Below are 23,048 nucleotides of genomic sequence, written 5' to 3' on the forward strand. Positions count from 1 at the left end.
TCTTCGGCGCATACATGTAGCAGTTTCCGCAACGCATCCATTGCGAAAAATCTAACGCTGAGCCAACCTTTCATGTAGAAGTAAGTTCTGCGCGCCGCTGACATACGTTTCTTGTTGGATGCCATCTTTACACGTTGAAATAGTGAAACAAACGGCAGTGAAAACACAACATATACAACACAGTTCCACCACTGAAGGACACTTGTATCTAACCGATGCACAACTGCAGCACAATTTGTGACAAAAAGCCACACTATATTTAACTTTAAAAACACGTTTTCTAGACTAGCTAAACACGATCGCCACATTTACCAAGGACACTAGCGCCACGATATTTCTTGTACTCTTAAGATCTGTCTATCCATGTGGTTCACAGTTCTCTTCAGATGATCCTGGCCTGTAGAAGCACTCAAATGAGTATTTTTTTTTTCTGTTATAGTTAATTTTGGTGGTAACATGAACCACCAATGGAGGTTTCTCATCTGGTTGGATTTAATTCCTTTGCAATTATTAGGAATACCCCCCTCCCTTCCTATCCCAGCTATTTTTCCTGACTGTACTGTATCCATCACATTCTACTCCTGTAATAATAATAATAGTCTCCTGATGCCTACAATTTTTGGTTTCACTACATCTTCCAATGCTTAAGAGCACTTAACCTTTATTCCTGATACTCTGGAATTTAGCATATGTGCATGATAGCAAATCACCAAACTGATGAATGTGCTCTGGTCACTCCTAAAACATGTTAAGTTCAAATGGGAATGTTGACACTTTTGCTCTTCTTTTTTTGCCTCATTCAATAACTTTCTTATCTTCTTGGATAACAAATTCATCTCCTTTGAAGTCTATCAAAATATCCATAAAAATCCTGATTTCCACCTCATTTTACTTCCTTATAGCTTTTGTTAAAATTTCACTCTGGAAAACATTTCAAAGCTAATTTGTCCATCGCACTCTTTTATCATGAAATCACTGTAAATTATTGTACCCCTTTTCATCCATTTCTGCTTTTTTGTATTGTCCTTTGTTTTGTCATGATTTATCAACCCCCCCCCCCTCATCTTATACTATTTGCCAAGTGCTTCCTAGCCTCTCATACTCTAGGGTGATGTTATGAACCCTTGAATTTACCACTATTGCATTGGACTTTTCCTTTTCTACTGCTTTCATATCATTCCCATTATTACCTCTTTCACACTGCTATCACTATTTTGTACAACACGTATTCCTCCTAGCATGCCTGCCCAGATATCTCATTTGCTCCCTTAATTGAAGTTTCACTTGTATTCAGTAAATTCATGATCCTCAATCATGATCAATACACATTTTTGGCATCATCTGCTTTTTCCCCCCATAATGAAAAAATTAATGAAGTCGTTCATATTAAATGTAAATAATCATTTCATAGCCTCCAATGTTCTCTCACACACACACACAGTATCTATCTATCTATCAATCAATCAATCAATCAATCAATCAATCACTATATAAAAATATATGGTTCACTGGAGATAGAGTTGAGCATATCCTGTTAAAAATTAAACTGAAGTTGCATAATTTTGTATTTTGAAGAAAGTGAGTTATTTGGTTACCCTATCTGTAGATGAAGAAATTTTTTTATATATTTCCTGGCATTCTATTAATTATGGTAGCCATTTTTTATTCAGCATCACAAAATTTTTATAATTTTGGACGATTTAAAAATTAATTACAGCTTATTTCCAGATTGTTCAATTTCTTATTTTTTTACTGATCAAGATATGTTATTATTTTTTTAAATTTCTTATTTGCATTTTCAAACAAACTAATTTTGCACCTTAGGTGTTTTGAGTGCTATCCCTCCACCATTCTGACCTATACCCTCCAGACTCTAGGCTGAATCCACAAGTCTGATTCTGTGGGTTTTGTTTATACATGTAGTGAAATATATGTATGCCCAAAGTCACCTTGATTGAAGCCTTTCATATGAAAAAAATGTTTGAAAGTTTGCAAAAAAATAAAAACTGCTGACATCCAAAAGAGTTATGTGGAGACCAAATGGTTTTTTTTTTAAATCAAAGATACCACTATGGTACCCAGTGCAATAACAGTATCTTAAATAGTTATAAAGAAAAATTGGTCCCATTCTGTTACTTTTATCCCTTTGGCCTAGACAGGCTTAAAAAAAAAACGACTGTGAGAGGTGTGAAACACATGACAACAGCAAATAGAAAAATAAAAAATACTGAACAAATGCTTCAAAAGGTACATAAAACATTGAATGCCTAATTAGAGAAATTATCATTTAATCCAATTTCATTTCATTTTTTACAATACAATGTAAAACTTGTGACAATACAAGCAAATTTGAACCTAAGTGTCTGCAAATCATCAAACAATGTCTTGATACAGACTAGGACAATTCAGGATGTTACTCCTCACCTCCATTTAGCTATCATAGTGTGAAGTTACATTTGTCCTCAAGATGATTAAATGGGATAATGGAATGCTCTTGGTTTTTTGTTAAAGAAGTCTGTCACTTGTTTATTCTAAATAATCTCAATTAATGAATGAGATTATATATTAAGCTACTAGATCTTTGCTAGATTTCAAACCAATCCTTGGACGGACACACACACAAAAGTTGTTGCACACAAGCATTAACAATCAAGTATCAGGGAAAGCAATTCAAAATGATAACAGTAAAAGTTGTTCTTAAAAATGCTCATCTTCCAAATGTTTTGGTAAATTAAGTTGAGGTTTGGAGAGTACTTCATTGCTGCTGATAGCTCAAATAAGCTTAATGACCTCTATACATTAATAAATTTAGTTTAATCCTTTATCCAAGTGTGAGCAAACAAAGTTTGCGCCTGAAAGTATCTTCAGGACTGGGGTAAGGTAGTAACAACACCGGCAACTCGTTGCAAAGGTGGAGCAAGCTAAAAACACTTGGATAAAGGATTAAACTAAATTTAAACTAAACTTAATGCATAACATTAGACATATCTGCAAGGAGATGTGTTTTGCATTATGGGAGATACTGAGATAGGAGTGATATTAGCTTGCTCCACCTTTGCAACGAGCCCAGTGTTGTACTACCTTACTCCAGTCCTGAAGATACTTTCAGGTGCAAACTTTGTTTGCTCACACTTGGATAAAGGATTAAACTAAATTTATTATAGTCTAACCAAGTGAAAAATAAACTTTCGACCTCTATACATCACTGAAATTTTCTTCCATTTGATTGTGTGTGTATGTGACGGGATATTCAGGACCTGGTTTACAGTCTTGGAAACTTCCATAGCTCAGTCAGTAGTGATGATGCCCTTTGGTTGGAAAGACCTGGTTTTGAATCCTGTCAAATAATTTTATAAGGGATTTTCATATGAAAGTGAGTTAGCCAGTTTCATATAAAGATAGCAGGATTTTTATTTTTGCAAAAAAGAAAAAAAAAAATTGTTTCCCACAAAATAAGCAAAACTAGCCAGAAGAAGAAGAATGCATACAGCCCTGACCATTGGAGGAGAACATATGTATTTTATCTATTTTACAGAGATTGAAGCCATTTGACTAAAAAGTAGCCAAGTTCAGCGACAAGGTTGTGTTATTGGACAGATACTCTAGGTCTATGCGTTAATGTTTTGAGGATACCATATTGTTAAGTTGGTTAATGGTGTAACTGAATATTTTGCAGTATGAATTTATATATTTTTCTATGAACAGAAAAAGATATATGAAAGCTTTCATGAACCCAAGGGTATATGAAATGTGCTTTGCCTGCAACTTGATCTACTATGGACCAACAAGAAGATATGTTAATATCAACCTCAAAAAAGCATAAGAAATATGTTTCTCAACTTTTATGGAAAGTGAGGGCAGGCAGTCCATCCTTTGATATCAATCACATGGAATTAAGCAAAGAAACTTACAGTCTGAATAGAAGTCAATAAAAGTATGTGACTTTTATTGACTTCAATTCAGACTGTAAGTTTCTTTGCTTAATTCCATGTGATTGATATCAAAGGATGGACTGCCTGCCCTCACTTTCCATAAAAGTTGAGAAACATATTTCTTATGCTTTCGGAGTCAGCAGGTGCAATGACACATTCCCTAACATTACATCAACAAATCATGGCCCCAATAATTTACCAAAAATATGGGAGTTGATAATTTCCAACCAATTCCAACATAACAGCTATAATTTTTGTTTATTCTAAATCCAATATTAGAGGATGATGAGATAAGATGTTAGCTCTTTTGTCTGTTAAAATTCTGAATTACTTCTGCTACTACTCCTGCTACCTGATTATTAGTATGCTGCATACTGTGACAAGTTTTGTGTTCTGAGGTGCTTTTTGAATTCCAGAAAAGTAGATGCAGTCCCCAAAATGATGCATTTTCATTTCCCTTATTCATTATGCTGCATTTATGTAGCAAACAATTAATGTGCAACTGATGGCTAATGCTGAAGTGTTAACATCAACTGCACTATTCATTTACTAAATATAATAACTGCAGTAATTATTCAACTGTTTTTACAAGAAACAGAGAAGTTTCAGACAAAGGAACCAGCAAGCTAAAAATTTATGAATAGTTTGCCATTCAAGCAACAAAATTTCTATGTTTATCAGGTGATGCAGCACTCTGCAAGGAATCATTAGTTTATCTATCTAAAGGCTTAGGTGTGTTGATTATTCATAATAGTGCTTTACTAAGCAACACCAAGAAGGGGTGGGGGAGGGAAACTCAATTTATTGATTTATTTTTTCCTTCTTGGTGCCGAAGATATTTCAACTTTGACAAGCACACATGCAGTACACTAAAACATAAGCAACAAATTAATTTGTAAATGACAAAAAACTAATGTTTAAGCATTCTCAATGGGTCTGGTAACTGTAAAGTTAATTTGGAGAAGTTAGGCTATTTGGTTTCAGAATGACTGTCTCCCAAATCTTTGGAAAATTAATGCAACCATACTTGTTGAGGTTGGGGAGAGCTTCCAAAGCAGATGCCGATTCGAAAAATAGTGTCTTTCAGGCCTATAGCAATTATGTGTAAAACCAATGTCTTCCTCCATTAAATCCTATGTGAAGGAGTATCCAGAGCATGGTTTACTAGTCCAGACTTGCCATGAAACATTTTGAAAACCAAACACTCAACAGAGATATGCTCAAGCAGCCAATAGTTTAGCTATGCTATGTTGGCAATGTGCTTGCTATCTGGCCTAATGGCCCAGACACATTAGATACATTTTTAGCATATCCTAACAGCCAGCAATCTAAAATAAACTTCACTATAGAAAAAGAAAAGTAGCAATTGTCTCCCCCTTCTAGATAACACTAGTGACAAGACTTCCTAATCTCATCATCCTTTTCCATTTATAGAAAACCCACACATAGAGGAAGTTACTTGCATAAGCAATCAAACAACCACCCATCCCAACAGTATGGCATCCTCAAAACATTTACTGAGCCAGGTCTATTTGTTCAAATGAAATCTAATGACACAGCCCTTAACACGTTTGCTGCCAACTACGAGTATACTCGTAGTTGGTATATGAGCCTCACAAAGCCAACTACAAATATACTTGTATGTCGATTACTGACCTCCTATGCCAAGCAAGAGTTAACCCCTAGTATAAGCACCTTAATTTTGACCCTTGTCTTGTGAGTAAAGCAGAGAGCAGGTCTGGGGGGGGGGGGCTTGGCAGAAGGAAAATAATTTCAGCAAAAGTATAGTATTTATATATGAGCCTCAGAAGCCAACTTCGAATATACTCATATGTCAATTACCGACCTCCTATGCCAAGCACAAGTTAACCCGTAATTTGTAAATCAAATTATGAATGGTACACTTTAAAACAATTTTCCACGCACAATGGTGGTTTTTCCTGGCACACAGGACAATAAATAATAACGTGTTTCCTGTCGTTGTTTGTTTCGTGTGCATACTCGGCATGGCTTTGTTGGGCAATTCTTTTTTTTCTGTAGTGGTAAAATTTCCAAATAACGTAGATCCCGAATCCTGCTGATATTCTGTGATGCTGTAAGCTCATCCATTCCAACAAAATAAATTTTAACGCAGTCATTGCATTTCCAGTAACTATATTATAAAATTTATACGCATTCTGAATGTATATATCAAAAATGTGTATTGCCAATTTCTTTGGCCATCTAATTGTCTTTCGTAAGGAGGAATAGTAAGAAAGCATTTGATCAGAAAGATCGATGCCTGACATACCCAAATTACAGTCCCTAACAATATTTGGTTTTAAATGAATTTTACCATTCCAATTTTTTGCTTCAACCATTTCAAATTTGTGCATATTTGAAATGGAAAGAACTTCCCTCTTATCCTTCCATTTGCTGACTAAAACAGGACCTCTTCTTTGCCAGACAAATTCCCCCTTCTTTAGTTTCTTCTGTATAACATCTGGTGGATTGTTTTTTCCTATTATTTTGCAGTGTTCCACACACACACACAGGTTTTTCTGTCAGTAAGAGATTCAGTCAGAGCTACAGAATTATAAAAATTGTCCATATGCAATACATATACAATATAAAAATCATAATCCAACAAAATATACAGAGGTTCAGAAAATTATTAAACACAAGATCAAAAAAGCAAAAGAAATCTGGATGAATGAAAAATGTAAAGAAATAGAAATTCTACAGGAAAAACATGACAATTTTAATCTACACAAAAAGATGAAAGAGACCTCAGGTATATATAAGAAAAAACAATTCTGTATCCTTCGAAACAAAAAGGGAGAAATTATATCCAAAAAGGATGACAAAATACAAGAATGGGTGAAATATATAGAAAAACTCTTTACTGATGACAGACAGAACCCAGAAAATACTTATGAACATATGGAAGGTCCATGCATTCTAAAATCAGAGGTAGAATGTGCATTGAACTCAGCTAAAAATGGTAAAGCCCTAGGACCAGATAGAATACCGGCAGAAATAGTAAAGTTATTAGAAGGTGACAACATTAACATATTAGTAAAGCTATTTAATAAGATCTACGATACAGGCATAATCCCTCAAGACTGGTTACAGTCGACCTTCATCATGCTACCTAAAAAAGTAAATGCAAAAGCTTATAATGACTATAGAATGATCAGCCTAATGAGTCACGTTCTCAAAATGTTTCTGAAAATAATTCAAAAAAGAATATACAGAAAATGTGAAGACACCATCAGTGATACCCAATTTGGCTTGGGAACAAGAGAGGACCTTTTCTGTTCTCAGATCTTATTTCAAAAATGTATTGACCAAAACAAGGTAATATTCATTTGCTTCATCGACTTCGAGAAAGCATTTGACAAAGTCCAACATGCTAAAATGATTGTACTATTAAAAAGAATTGGATTAGATGGTAAAGACATCAGGATCATTGAAAACTTATATTGGAACCAAAAGGCATCTGTTCAAGTTGATGACATTATTACAGACTCCATTAACATCAAACGAGGAGTAAGGTAAGGATGTGTGCTGTCACCTCTTCTTTTTAGCATCTACTCAGAAGCCATATTTCAAAAAGTCTTGGAAGGAAGAAAGGAAGGGATTAGTGTAAATGGTGAAATCATCAGTAACATCCGATATGCCGATGATACAGCTCTTCTGGCTGACAATATTCAGGATCTTCAAAATCTTTTGGAGCTAATAAATGCATAGAGTGAAAAAATGGGATTAAAAATAAATATCACCAAAACTAAATTCATGGTCATAAGTAAGAAACCAATTCTTAATTTAGCACTTTCTTTAAATAGGAAACAAATAGAAAGAGTGGCAAAGTTTAAATATCTCGGATGCTGGTTAAATGAAGATTGCAATCCAGAAATGGAAATAAAAATTAGAATTGAAATGGCAAGAAAAAATTTTCTCTTGATGAAATCAACACTGTGTAACCGCAGTTTAAACTTAGAGCACGCATGGTTAAATGCTATGTATGGTCTGTACTGCTGTACGGTGCAGAAACTTGGACCTTGAAGACAACATCAATAAAAAGACTGAAGCCTTTTAGATGTGGTTATACAGACGAATGTTAAAAATCTCATGGACAGCAAAAACGTCCAATCAGGAAGTACTGAAACAAATGGGGAAATCACGTGAACTTTTAGATACCATAAAAGAAGGAAAACTGCATATCTTGGTCACCTACTTCGTAATGAAAAATATAAGATACTTCAATTGATTATAAAAGGGAAGATAAATGGAAGAAGAGGACAAGGAAGATGAAGAAAATCTTGGCTGGCAGATATCAGACAGTGGACTGGTATGAACTCTGAGAGACTGCTCAGAATAGCTGAGAATCGTTCAAAATTTGCCAAGGTCGTCGCCGACATCCGCTAGGAGATGGCACTCAAAGAAGAAGATGCAATACATAACCCAGGTCTAAATATTCCTCCATCAAGTGAAATACAATCATATGTGTGACCCATTTTAGCTAAAGAGGATTCAGATTTATCTGTATAAATTTTTATTTTTATCACCATTCCATTCAATTCGCATAGTTCATAGAATTTCATGCCATATTTATGTTTTTTGTTTTTTATGTATTGCCGAAATGACAGTCTACCACACCACAACGCCACTGACTCATCAATACATCAGTTTCTATTTGGTGTGTAGCTATTTCGCATTACACTATTAAAATGATCTAGGATTGGTCTTAGTTTGTGCAATTTATCGTTAGCTGCTTGGGAATTATCTGCGAAATGCAAATAACACAATAAAATTTGAAATCAATTTCAGCTCATTTTAGAGCGCCAAAATGGGAAATTGTAAAGATGATTTATACTCCAGTAATGCTCAACAGATGGTAAATTACAAGGATCCATATGAAGTAAAAGTCCAAGAAATAATTTCATTTCAGATATGTCTGTTGCTTTCCAGTTTGAAATTCTTTGACTTTTTTTGTTCTGTGCTCGCCTTTGCTCAATATTTTGTAAAGCATATAAATTGGTTTGTTCAACTAAAAGTGTGAGAAAATCTTTAGAAAAGAAAGATTCAACCAACTTTACGATACCGAAATTTGCAGTGTCAATTTTAAAACCCGTAGTTTCAACAAAGTAAAATTGTGGGGGCTCTTGTTCTGAATTTTCCAAATTAGTAAATGTTGATGTATTTGGCTAGACGCAAACTTCATCTTCAAAATTTTCTTCATCATCTGAATCACAGCTAGAGTCATCTGTAGGGTCATCTTCAGAATCGGAACCAAATAATTCATTCCATTCATCGTCGCTCATATTAGCGTGAGTTTTCTTTTACTGGCCATGGCAAAATTGAAGGTTTTTAGAGACTAGATGCAATAAATACAGCGCATGTAATATATAGGTGGGGGTGATAAGAGATTACTTGTAGTTGGCATATGAAACAAAATTCTGGCTGATAAGCTGGCTACGAGATTACTCGTACTGACCTTGAAGAAGTGAAAGTGCTTGGCATGCAGTAACAAATTATGCCCGAGGAGCGTGGCAGCGAATGTGTTAAAACTGTAGTCTTTGCAACACCTTTTTAGCCAATGGCTACAGTCAGTGGTGAGCTATAAGGGGCTCGCGCGAGCCCTTTGTTAAATTTTTCTGAAATTTGCAAGCCACTTGTTCTTCTTGTTTAATAATCTTGTAGAACTAGAAAATATCACCGTGGAATGTATACGTGTTACTATAATTGCTGCTTTAAATTCATACGGATTTTCTGATAACTATATAAAAAATCATTTCATTGCATTTTGTTCTGATGGAGCTATGTTAGCAGTATAATATTAGGAAACAAATCAGGTGTTGCAATCAAACTTCTACAAAAAATTCCCAACGTTGTGATTTGGCATTGCGCTCATCGTTTACACTTAGCATTACATGATTTGATAAAAAAACATTAACGAAATAAATCATTTTGAAATATTTATGGATAAATTATATGGTTTTTTTTTTATCATTGATCACCAAAAAAATCAACAAGAATTAAATACGATTGCAAAAGACCTTGGTATCGAAATTTTAAAGATCGGACGTGTGTTTGGATCATGATGGGCAGCTTGCAGTTTACGAATGGCTTTGTGGAGAAATTACCCAGTTTTATTTTGCATCGAACGATAAATATAAGGACTTTTTAAACCGACTTCTCAATTTGGAATTTTTTAAAAGATCATTCATTAATGATTGATTTCCTACAGGAATTATCATATCTGTCAGAAGCTCTACAAAGTCGCAATATAAGTATTATAAGGGCTAAGTTAGGCTTTTTTTTTTTCCCCCCTTCACGATGCAAGCCCTTTGTTAAAATTTCCATAGCTCACCACTGGCTACAGTCCATGTAAAAGATAAAATATAATATGCACTCCCCAACCTTCCAACAACTATTCCAATCCCATTTATAAAGAGCACATCAGAACAGATAACTAAAGTTCATCTGCTTTCCTAAGATCAACTTCATCCTCTTGCACATCCTGGAGGTGTATAAAGTTCCTTGTACCTGCAGATTGGCCTACTTTAGACAGGCTGGTAGATCAGTTAGCATCTGCCTTAAATGACATAAAAACTACATCCATAATCATCTTCATGGCAAATCTGGATTAGGAGAGACCATGCTCTGGATACTCTTTCACGTAAGATTAAATGGAGGAAGACCAGTTTTACACAGAAGTCTCTATAAGTCTGAAAGACCATTTTTAGAATCAGCCTTTGCTATGAAGTGCTCACCCTCAACAAGTATGGTTACATTAAGTGCCAAAGATCTGGGAGACAGTCATTCTGAGATCAGATAGCCTGACTTCTTCAAATTAACTTTATGGTTAACTACCCATAGAGGATGCTTAGACATTAGTTCTCTGTCAGTTACAAATTGAATTGTTTCTAATGTTTTAGTGCACTGCCTGTGTGCATATCAAAGTTGAAATATGTGCTCTGAAGATGCTTGGTAAAAACCCAGCAAAATATTAGTTAAGTTCAATAAACTGATTTATTTCTTCCTTCTTGGTCTTGTTTATACCATGAAGCATTATTATGTAGGAATCATTAGTTCTAAATTCACTTCTAGGCAGGCACTCCATCTATTATGTATGGACTTTGTGAATTGCCAAATGTCTAAATTTTATTCTTTTTGTATACAAATTACAAAAATTTCAGAGTTAACTTTTATTTTTCCCACATCAAAGAAGCATAAAATTTAAAATTTGTGGTTTAAAGAGGCTACTAAAAACACAAGTTTTTATATTTTTTTTATACAAATTATGAGGAAATTTAGGATATCATGAACATTTTCATAACATCAGAGGAAATGAAGTTTTGTTAATACTTCTGTATTCAAAGTTTCAATAACAGCTAAATAACATTACAAAATTCTGTATGTAGATATTTTACAATAAATTTCTTCTTTATGTGCACACAATGCAGTGTATTTTGACTATAATACTGCAGTCTTATTACTGAGGGTAGTGCATAAGTATTTTGCTTCCAATGATCAAGCAAAAAGACAACAGATTTAAAACCTATTTTTTTTAAAATAAATTCTGAAATACTTTTAGTAATTTTAAGGGAGCATATACTTCAGCTAAATAGTTAATGAGGTATGCATCAAAAAAAAAAAAAAGTTAGAGAAACTGGTTTAAACAAACTTAGAGAACATGAGTCTGCTTAACTTAGATGACTGACTAAATTTTTTCATTAAAATATAAGCAAGGTTTTTGTTTATACATACTTTCAAACCTCTGTGTTGGAGCCAAATCATCTTTTAATGCGATTCCTGCAGATTTTTTTCTTTCAAGTTTTTCGTAAGCCTTTTTGTTGACTTCCTCTTTAAGAGTTGTATCTATATTTAAAAAAAAAAAAAAAAAAAAAAAAAAAAAAAAAAAAAAAAAAAAAGAAATTAAGATTTCCAATTTGTAACTCTTCTTGCTATGTTTATATGCCAAAAATTAAAACTTCCATAATTCTAAAATGTGGCACACTTGACTCTTTGTAAGGAGCAAAATACAGTCTATATTTAAGTCAACAGTTACAATTCACTTAGATATTAGTTCTCTATCAATTACAAATTGAATTGTTTCTAATGTTTTAGTGTACTTAACAGAGTTGAAATGTGTGCTCTGAAGAAGTGTTTTATAAGGTGTTTGCCATTTGCAGTGTCTATGCTCTACAATTCAGAATGCTAGCCAAAGATAGAATTTTGAATGATTGGGGCAGATCATTCATAGCACCCATCTATAAAAAGGAAAATAAAATTGAATGGAGAATTACAGGCAAATTTCCCTAATGAATATGCGGTAGAATTAATGAAAATATACTTGAAAACAGATAGAAATCAAACAAGGATCTTTATAAATTAAAATACAATTTTATTTAATGCTGACCATAAAAACAAACTTATATTATAGCCTACCAGTTTCGCCAGCAGACTGTCTGGCTTTTTCAAGGCATTTATGAAAAGACAAAAACTAGTAAATGCAAATTGAAAGGAACATAAAAAACGTTGTAAACCAACCAGTAGCTAAGGTTACACATTCGCGTGACAGAGAAGACTTGTTGTTCTTATTCATTATCACGCATGCGTGTTTGTTGTAAACGTGTAATGTGATTACTGGCTAGCTGTAGTTCAGCTTGATTAAGAGAGAGAGGATAAGGTTTTTCCACAAACTGTTTAGAATTACACCCTGATTTCTATCGAGGTTTCAGCCGGTTATTGACACTATTGTGGCTTCCTTGAATAAACGATGTCTGTAGTCGTCATCCAGATATGGCATATTTGTAGAATATTTGTATTTGTAGAAAGGATACTTTCTACAAATATCCAGGAGTATATTACATTCCCTGCTCCTGTGGTCTTGCCTACATAGGATAAACTTCACGGAGTTTAGAAATCAGACAAAAAGAGCATGTTGGTGATGTAAACCACAACAGAAGTATCTCTTCCAGCTTAGCACATCATTTCTGTACGTCTAACCACACGATAGAGTGGCAAAACAGCTCCATGCCATATCTCGATGATGACTACAGACATCGTTTATTCAAGGAAGCCACAATAGTGTCAATAACTGGCTGAAACCTCAACAGAAATCAGGGTGTAATTCTAAACAGTTTGTGGAAAAACCTTATCCTCTCTCTCTCTCTTAATCAAGCTGAACTACAGCTAGCCAGTAATCACATTACACGTTTACAACAAACACGCATACGTGATAATGAATAAGAACAATAAGTCCTCTCTGTCACGTGAACATGTAACCTTAGTTACTAGTTGGTTTACAATGTTTTTTATGTTCCTTTCAATTTGCATTTACTAGTTTTTATGTCTTTTCATAAACGCCTTGAAAAAGCCAGACAGTCTGCTGGCGAAACTGGTAGGCTATAATATAAGTTTGTTTTTATGGTCAGCATTAAATAAAATTATATTTTAATTATAAACGACCAAATATGTTTAGTTTAAAGGATCTCTATATTTAAGTTTTGAAGATCTCGTAAACACATATAAGTTGCTAAGTCAAAATGCTACACTTATATGGGGTATATGGAACAATAATGTTCCATTTATCCATACAGAATATACTTCGATAGAGAGCAAAACATAGTCTATAAGTCAACAGTTAGAATTCAAGGTGATGGTGGCTAGATGTAAAATGAGGTGTAAGACAGGTGAACACTGACTCCATTCTTATTCATCATCTACATGAATCACATTATGAAGAAAATGTGGCATTAATTCTGATATGCAAATGAGAGATATCAAATTTAGTTATTCACTTTATGTAAATAATATAAAAAATTCAATAAATTTAGAAATTCATATACTTGAACAGGTAAAGCAATTTACAAATCTAATCTTGGCAGATCAGATCTGTAAATTGTTTCATTACTCATAACCTCGACAACACAAAAACAGTAAAATACAGACTTAACATAGGATGGTCTAATATGAATAAATTAAACAAAATATGAAAAAAAAACCTTTCAAACTAAAACTCTATAAAAACCATTATTATATCTAAGGCAACATATGGAGCTGAAACATTATTATTATTATTATTACATTACACCTCCAGGTAGTCCAAAGACTCATGGAGTGAGGGTACTTACTCTTCAACTCTCCGGCGCCACCAACTGCGACAACCTTCATCATCTACACCAATGCCATCTACAGCCAACCACAACCATTAGTATTTTCACAGATAACACTGGCCAACAAAAAAAAATTTTTTTTCTGTTGATTATGATCTGACACTTGTTTTTTACTAATTTGAGTGTGCTGATTTCAAATATCAAACCCATTTTTCTCTATCACATCAGGCTTTTCCTCTATTGCATTTTCTTTTTTGCTAATTTATAAGTTTTTGATAGTTTTAAGGAGGCAGTACTATTTAGAGGATCAAAAAAATCGATTTTTTAATATTATTTTCTAAAAGTATGTACTTTTAAAAATCTGTTCCTAACTTTTTATCAAGACATTCGAAAAATTCCTGAAGATATAGCCTATTATTCAAAGCAGTGCGCAGATCAGAAACGGAGCGCTCACTGCTCTCGCTTGTTAGTAAATGAATAAATGCGTAAGAACCTGCAATGGCATGTACTGGCGCTTTGAATGCAAGAGAGGCCAATAACCGACCTAATACATTTGGGTGATGAAAAGTAGGTGATGACAACTGCCTAAAACAAATGAATGCTATATGCGTCATAGCGGACAAAGAACGATCGAAATCAGTCAATCGTTAATCGATCGTGAAAGTATGATGAGCGCTTATAACGTTTCAATAAAGTCTCTGTTTTTTTTTTTTTTGTCTTGTTAATTGCATGTTAGTCGGCAGTGAAGAAAATACATCATGTCTACTACTCGGAAATGTGTCAATAGTGTAGATTCCTTTTGCTACATTTGTGGCAGCTTTACTGTTCCCAGTCAAAGGACAAATATCACTGATTTCGTTAAGAAAGTGTACTTTGCATACTTTGATGTAAAAATTGCAGATCAGGACAATTCATGGGCTCCAAATAAAGTGTGTAAGTCACGTGTAGAAAATTTACGACAGTGGAGCAAGGGAAAACACCAAAAATTTTTGGCATTCCAATGATTTGGCATGAACCGAAAAATCACGTAGATAATTGCTATTTTTGTTTAGTTCAGGCTTCTGGTTATAATAAGAAGAATAAGAAAAAAATTGTGTATCCAAATCTCGACTCAGCAATTCGGCCAGTTGCTCATTCCAATGAAATAGCCATGCCAATTTATAAAAGACTTCCTTTACTTGAGAACGAGCATGATCGGGATATGCCAGATGTTCTTGAGGAGAAAGACCCGGATGTTGATTTAGACAATGAAAATTTAATTTCTAGTTCTGGACCACGTTTTACTCAAGCTGAATTGAACGACTTAGTAAGAGATTTGGGCCTATCAAAGGAATCATTGGAATTGTTAGCTTCAAGATTAAATGAAAAAAACTTACTGGAGCAAGATACGAAGATAACTTTTTATCGTAGCAGGGAAAGTAATCTTGTACAATATTTTAAACATGAGTGTGGGTTTATGTACTGTAACAATGTGTCAGGTTTACTAACTGAAATGAGTGTTGTACAATATTATCCAAATGAGTGGCGTTTATTTATCGACAGTTCAAGCAGAAGTCTCAAGTGTGTCTTACTACACAAGGGGAATGTATATGGCTCAATTCCTATTGGCTATTCAGTCTACTTAAAGGAAACACACGAGGACATTAAAAAGGTTCTGAAGTTATTAAAATATACAGACCATAACTGGATCACCTGTGTGGATCTTAAAATGGTGAACTTTTTACTTGGCTTTCAAAGAGGATATACAAAGTTTCCATATTTTCTATGCTTCTGGGATAGTCGAGCTAGAAATCGACACTGGAGTCAGAAACATTGGCCTCTTAGAATATCCTTAAATGTTGGAGAACAGAATGTTATAAATCAAGCTTTAATTGACAGAGAAAAAATCATTTTTCCACCTCTACACATCAAACTAGGTTTTATGAAGAAGAATGTTAAAGCTTTAAATTTACAAGGTGACTGTTTCCAATACATATGTGAAAAATTTTCACGACTTAGTTATGAAAAAATTAAAGCCGGTGTATTTGATGGACTGCAAATTAGAACTTAAATGAGAGACCCAAATTTCATCAACTCTATGAACAAAATTGAGAAAGAGGCCTGGACTTCATTTAGGATGGTTGCGAATAATTTTCTTGGAAACAAAAAAGCGTGCAATTACAAAGATCTAGTGGAAACAATGCTTGAAAATTTCCAGCGCCTAGATTGCAACATGAGCATAAAGCTTCATTTCCTATACAGTCGTCTTGATAGATTTCCCGAGAATTTAGGTGCTGTAAGCGATGAACAAGGCGAAAGATTTCATCAAGACTTAAAAACTATGGAAGATCGGTACAGATGGAATTCTCACATGATGGCCGATTACTGTTGGAGTATTCAAAGGGATTGCCAAAACAGAACGTACAGCAGAAATTGCTACAAACAAAAATTTATTCCCTGAAACTCATGTGTAAGTAAAATTGTTATTTTTTTATAAATATTCTTGTAATTTTTAATGAATATTGTTAAGTAGTTATGTATCTAATTATTGGCCTCTCTCGCATTCAAAGCACCAGTACGTGCCGTTGCAGATTCTTACGCATTTATTCGTTTACTAACAAGCGAGAGCGGTGAGCGCTCCGATTCTGATCTGCGCACCGCTTTGAATAATAGGCTATATCTTTGGGAATTTTTCGAATTTCTTGATAGAAAGTTAGGAACAGATTTTTAAAAGTACATACTTTTAGAAAATAATATTAAAAAATCGATTTTTTTGATCCTCTAAACAGTACTGCCTCCTTAAAACTATCAAAAACTTACAAATTAGCAAAAAGAAAATGCCATAGAGGAAAAACCTGACGTGATAGAGAAAAATGGGTTTGATATTTGAAATCAGCGCACCCAAATTAGTAAAAAACAAGTCTCATATAAAAGTCAGCAAAAATTGTGTTGGCCTGTGTAATCACAAACATCCATGCCCACAATGGAATTCAAACCCGCAGCCTTTTGGCTGGAGAGCGGATAATACACTAACCACTCAGCAATCAGGCCTAGAGACTCAATCAGAAAGAAATAGAAAATCAGAGCTTTTGAAATGAAATACTTAAGAAAATAAATAAGACTCACTGGTCAGAACATAAAATAAATGAGCAAGTCACACAGGAATTAAACTATAGAGAAGATATCATAAACCAGTGGCAGCTGGGGAATATTTTAAGTGGGGGTGCTGCATATACAAAATAAGAAAAATAATTTTCTTATTTCATGACCTAATCAGTAACCAATTTATTAATAAGCAAATTCATATATTAAAAACTGCTTTAGTAAAAATATTCTACCCTTGCCACACACACCAATTAATAAAAGTTTTGTACACAGAAATAACGTGTGCAAGCATACAATTTATCTGTAGCGACACTGCTCTTTGTGCAATGTCAGTTTGGACCAGGGGGTCGCCAAACTTCTTTGACCGTCGGATCCCCCTCTTTTTACTATTACGTAATTATAATAGGACAAGCAAAAAAAAAAAAACGCTTATGTGAATTTTTAGATTGTTTATTTTATAGTTAGAGCGTTTATTGCATGTATAACATAGTATATATTATTATATTGGTTTAACGTCAAAGGGATGCACTTTCGTTTTTGACGTCGTTCTTAACATTACATATTTGATAGGAGGGATAAATAATATATAAAATATAAAATTTAATCTAGATAAAAAATAACAATAATACAATCTTCCTTATATATATGAAAATAACTTTTATTAACTTTGTATACAATTTACTAACGTTATCAATGTGAAGGTGTGCTTCATGACTCTTGACAAGATTAGCAATGTTGGGTTTAAAATTAGTAAGTTTCAGCCTTAAATCGCCACGGAATTCCATATCTAGCTTATTTCTTTGGTTTGTTAAAATGGAATTAACATGGCTGAAACCAGCTTCAACTATGTACGAGCTTGGAAATGCAAGCAAAAAGGGGAACACCACTTCAGAAAGTTTGGGATATTTTTCTACAACATTTATATTCGTTCAAAAGTAACTTAAAGTCCTATTTTTAAAAAGTGTCTTAGCTTCAAGATCAACTGACAATTCAATAAGTTCATCCTGTAAGTTACATTCGATATTTTCAATATCTGCAGAAAACAGTGTGATAACCCAATCTGGAATGTGCATATTTTCAAAATCTGCAAAGTGCAATTTAAAATCATCGCTCAAATTTTGAAGATGTTTTGTGTATATTTCTAAGTCTTCATTTTTTACTTCCAATTACCGTAGATTCAAAAAGTACTGAAAATCTTTTCGTAACAATGATGATTTAAATAAGACTAATTTGGCTGAAGCCTAAAAGAATCGTCTGAGCTTGAATAATCATGACATCTTTACCTTGTAGACGGGTCTGTACGTAATTAAATTTTGAAAATAAGCCCGCCAAGTTGAAAATATGATTATTTCTCTTCAGTTCATCACTCAAAAACAAATTAACATCTGTAAGAAACTCTAGGGTTGAGTCAAACAATTCAACGAATCTTTGTAGACTTGCACTTAGACAACCATCTTACTTCAGCATGCAAGAGTAATTGGCTTGATACTTCATTTTTTTCACAAAGTTTGGCAAACAATCGCGATTTAAGAGGATGAGCTCTAATTTGATTAATAGATTTAATACACACTCTTAGAGTATCATGCAGTTCGTCACTGAGAGTTTTTGCCACCAAATGGTTTCGGTGTAACACACAGTGAATAGTAAGTACACTTTGAACTTTTTCTTTCAGAAAGGCAGCGAAACCTCGATAACAGTCCACCATTGCAGGTGCACCATCTGTGGCTACTGCTGTTATATTAGTAAATGGAATATCATACTTATTTAAATATTTCCCCCAATCGCTGAAACATTTTCAATCACGTTCCATCACTTTCAAGATATTTTGCAAATAAAAATTCGTCAATAATTTGATGTTTGGTTTTACTATATCTTCCATAAGCCATAAGAATAGAAGAACTATCAAATATAGATTCATCAAGTTGGATGGAGAACTTACTATTTTTGAGTTCTGATATTACAGTTTTTTCTACATCTTCAGCCATTTCACCAATACGTCTTTTCATGGTATTCTCACTCAATGGTAAGCATTTTAAAAACAGGGCCAGAATCTTTTTTCATTATGGTTTCAATTACTTCTTTGATTGCAGGTATAACAATGTCCTCTGCAATTGTATATGGTTTTCCTTTTTTTGCTATATTAAAAGAAATATTGTAGGAGGCAGTTAATCCTTGTTTATTGTCAGCTTCGGCAGGTGCTTTCATAAATGATTTTATAGTTGGTCGATGTGTGTATTTCTCTTTCAGTTCTTTAAAAAAGTCAAGATCTTTATCTTTCTTATCGGGATGGAGTCTTTGAAGATGATCTTTCATGTTTGCTGGTTACACTGCATCGTTACTAAAAGTTTTTTCACAAAGAAGACACACATAGGCCTCGTTTCGTTTCTTAATGAAGCAATAATCCCAAGTTGCAAATACTCTAACAAATATTGTCTGCATTTCTTTTTAGAATCTGAAGCTGCCATTGTGGTTACTGGGGTTGTAACAAAATAATTAAAATTGAAGTCACTGAGCAAAAGTAATAAGTCTAAATAATATACCTATTCACGTATTTCTATAGGATGTACAAAGCTACCTGCCCTGCTCAACTCTTCAACTTAGAGAAGTTTAGTTCATGAATGAAAACGACTGAATTATAAAATGTATGTTGATGAATTTTAGTACATTAACGCTCACTTGTATGTTGATGCGCAAAAATGAGACTGGGATCAAATAAGTGTAAATATAAGTAAATAAGCAACCGGCAAACGTGTTGCAATCTTGCTCCTGCCGCACGCCGGCTGGGCAGGAACCACCGACATCGGTTTAGTGGTAAATACGTCATTTTGGCTTACTTGATTGGCCTCTGTAACTATTTTCATGACCTCGCTCCATCTTACAGGTACTGTTCATGTCACTGTAACCACGATTCACTCTTAATTGCATTGTCATTCAGGATGGAGGTAATCCAACTTAACCGAATTAAATATTACCTGTACAACAATGTCTTATATTTTACTATCAACCCCTGAGCCTGAATTGACCCCTAGCAATGTTATATCGACCCCTGGGGGTCGATATCGACCGCTTTGGCAACCACTGGTTTAGACATTCCGACACTTTTGTTTCGTATAATGATAATGTTTCATGTAATGATAATTGAGAACATTCTTTTCCTATTTTCAATAGTGACACTCGTCATAATTCAGCCATAATTCTATAATAATTAAATAATTATGTTATATTAACAGAATTTTAACAGATCCATGCATTAGATCACAGTGCCAAAATTATCACGTTAGATTGCATTGTTGGAATAATCTACAGTGTTAATCAAACAATTTCAATTATTAACTATTCAATCAATGTCAAAACAAGCTGTAACCTATAACATGTTGTATTGCATTTATATAATGTTGTAAGCACTGTTATTATTTATAAACACAAACAAAATTTAATTTTTTCATTTTTTCCTTGTGGGTGCTGCAGTGTCGCAGTGCTTATCTACTAGCTGCCACTGCCATAGACATAATTCTTAAACAACAATTAACATGATTTGGACACCTTCACAAAGAATGCCCTCTGAGAGATCACCAAATATAGCTTTAATTGGAGGAAGACTAAAAGAACCTGGTTACAGTTCTTGGAAGGAAAGGTCACAATTATCAACCTTCAGAGATGACAAAGATTTGTTCATAGAAAACTCAACCCATCATTTGACAGATGAGAAAGAAGAAATAATGCTATTTGATATTGAAAGTTTATTTTCCACTCGGTTAGACTATAATAAATTTAGTTTAATCCTTTATCCAAGTGTAAGCAAACAAAGTTTGCATCTGAAGTATCTTCAGGACTGAGGCAACTCATAGTAAAGGTGGACCAAGCTCTCATCACTCCCTGTCTCAGTGACCTCTCCATTGCTTCTGCCTTGGCGTCACCACTTCTGGGTCTGGCTCCCACTGACGAGACCTCAATAAGGGTCGAAACCGGCATTATACATGTATAATGCCAGCATTATAGCATCATATATATACATGTCCGCAAGGAGATGTGCTTTGCATTATGGGAGATACTGAGACAAGGAGTGATGAGAGCTTGGTCCACCTTTACTATGAGTTGCCCCAGTCCTGAAGATACTTCAGGTGCAAACTTTGTTTGCTTACACTTGAATAAAGGATTAAATTAAATTTATTATAGCTATCTGATATCTCTGATTTTCATATCAGATTCAATGCCATATTTTCTTTATAACATGATTCATGTGTAAATAATTACTTTGATTATTTATTTAATTTGTATTGTTGACTTGCGCCATTTGTAATAGTCTTTGTTTTCTAGTTACTCTTATGTTTAATGAATCCCCCTTACATTAAAATCGGTGGTTGCCTGAGCTTATGCTAAATTCCTTCGGAGACGGTAACCTCTATCTTTGCCTAAAGTATCCTACTCTTAAAACTCATGTCTGATACTACAACTTGACCTTAGGCCGCTTAACTTACCCTTACCCTCAACTTCACATGGTAAACTCTTAAATGTGCTACTGTCGTAAAATAAAGAAAAAACCTCTAGTTATGGGTAAATCCCCAATTTAGATTGCTACTGCTCATGGTTAATAGTCCTTGAAAAATTTATATTAGTTAATGACTACACCATCAAGGACTACGTAAATTTTTTATTCTTTACAAACAAGAGAATTTTTCTGCTAAGCACATATAAGAACCCTTTGTTCATTAATCTCAAGCAACTCTGAATTATACAGTTGTGGCAGTTACTTAACCTTGGTCACACAGGTCCAACTAGTTTTTGTGAGACAGTGCATTGGGTAACAAAGATCAGGCAAGCTACCTATAAAAAAAAACATGTTCATTTTAACTAAGACAAATATTTTACAAACAGCAATGGGCATATCACGTTCTTGAATCACAATTTATGAAGTAAAGCTAATCACTTGAGACATTAAACAAAGAAATCTCGCAATCAACTTATATATCACATGAAAGGTCCTTAGCCCATCAAGTCTTGCATTCAATTTTATAAAAATTAAGACAAATCATATGTAATACTTTCTATGCGTTAGTTAACACAAGCAATATACAAACATATACCATTCATTTATGCACTTCCAGACTAACGCTCGGCTCTCTAACCTCCTTGCTACATACTACAATCAATTAAATAGGACTAGCATCGATTATCTACACAAACAATCTTGGGACAGTAACATAGAGCAATCTACTCAATAGCTCAGTATCTTGTAAAGTTCTAGGGTTTTCGAGGGGAGTGAGTTCTGCTGGTTCCTTGCTCATTCTTGTAAAACGCCTGCAATGGGGTACTGTTGATGGTTGTTGTCTTGCATGTTCTCTCCCTTGGAAAGGTACTATAGTTCTTCGGCAACGCTAGGAACTGCTCCAGTTTCAGCATACACGTGGATCAGTATTCCGTCGAAGAACATCTCAGGAGGTTCTTTTGAATATGGCCTCTCCTGACTCTCCCCCCCCCCCCTGGCACTAGGGGTTTACCTACCAGCAAACTTCCCAAGATCTCTTGGACAACTCCTAGAGGGATTCCATACTCTTCTTCTCCCAAGACTCAAGAAAAATTTGAATAAAGGCCTTTTTGTCTGCCAATCATGGCCTTTTATATCATTCGAAGTCCCTTGTCTTACCATCCAAACTTCCCGGATTTTCTGGAAGCGCCCTAGTGACACCTACGCTTACTTTAGGTCTTGGCGGCAAAACTCCTATATTTCAGTGACCTTAGAGATTATTGTTCACCTTCAGCTCACTAATATAATTCTGTCTAAACCTTTTGGTTACATATACTTGTAGTTCTACATTTTCACAATATAATACAAAGTTTAATACACTAAAACAGGTTATATACACTTCTAATTTTATATATTTTACGACCTATGTAAAACCGATATAGGTGAGGAAAAAATTTCTTC

The 23,048-nt window shown here is 34.2% G+C and overlaps 1 protein-coding gene across 1 annotated transcript in view; it reads right to left on the bottom strand.

Annotated features, from left to right (window-relative positions):
• LOC150108433 (dnaJ homolog subfamily C member 2) overlaps positions 1 to 23,048 on the bottom strand; it is a 337,407-nt gene that overhangs the window by 24,309 nt on the left and 290,050 nt on the right. Inside the window, exon 15 of the mRNA XM_090415844.1 lies at positions 11,688 to 11,798. Coding sequence (XP_090271970.1) covers positions 11,688 to 11,798 — 111 coding nt within the window. The remainder of the gene's footprint in view (positions 1 to 11,687; positions 11,799 to 23,048) is intronic.

The sequence above is a fragment of the Typopeltis vanoorti genome, chromosome 3 (genome assembly GCF_054136105.1).
Source record: "Typopeltis vanoorti isolate ZY-2024b chromosome 3, IOZ_Tvanoo_1.0, whole genome shotgun sequence".
In the NCBI taxonomy this organism is placed as follows: Eukaryota; Metazoa; Arthropoda; class Arachnida; order Uropygi; family Thelyphonidae; genus Typopeltis; species Typopeltis vanoorti.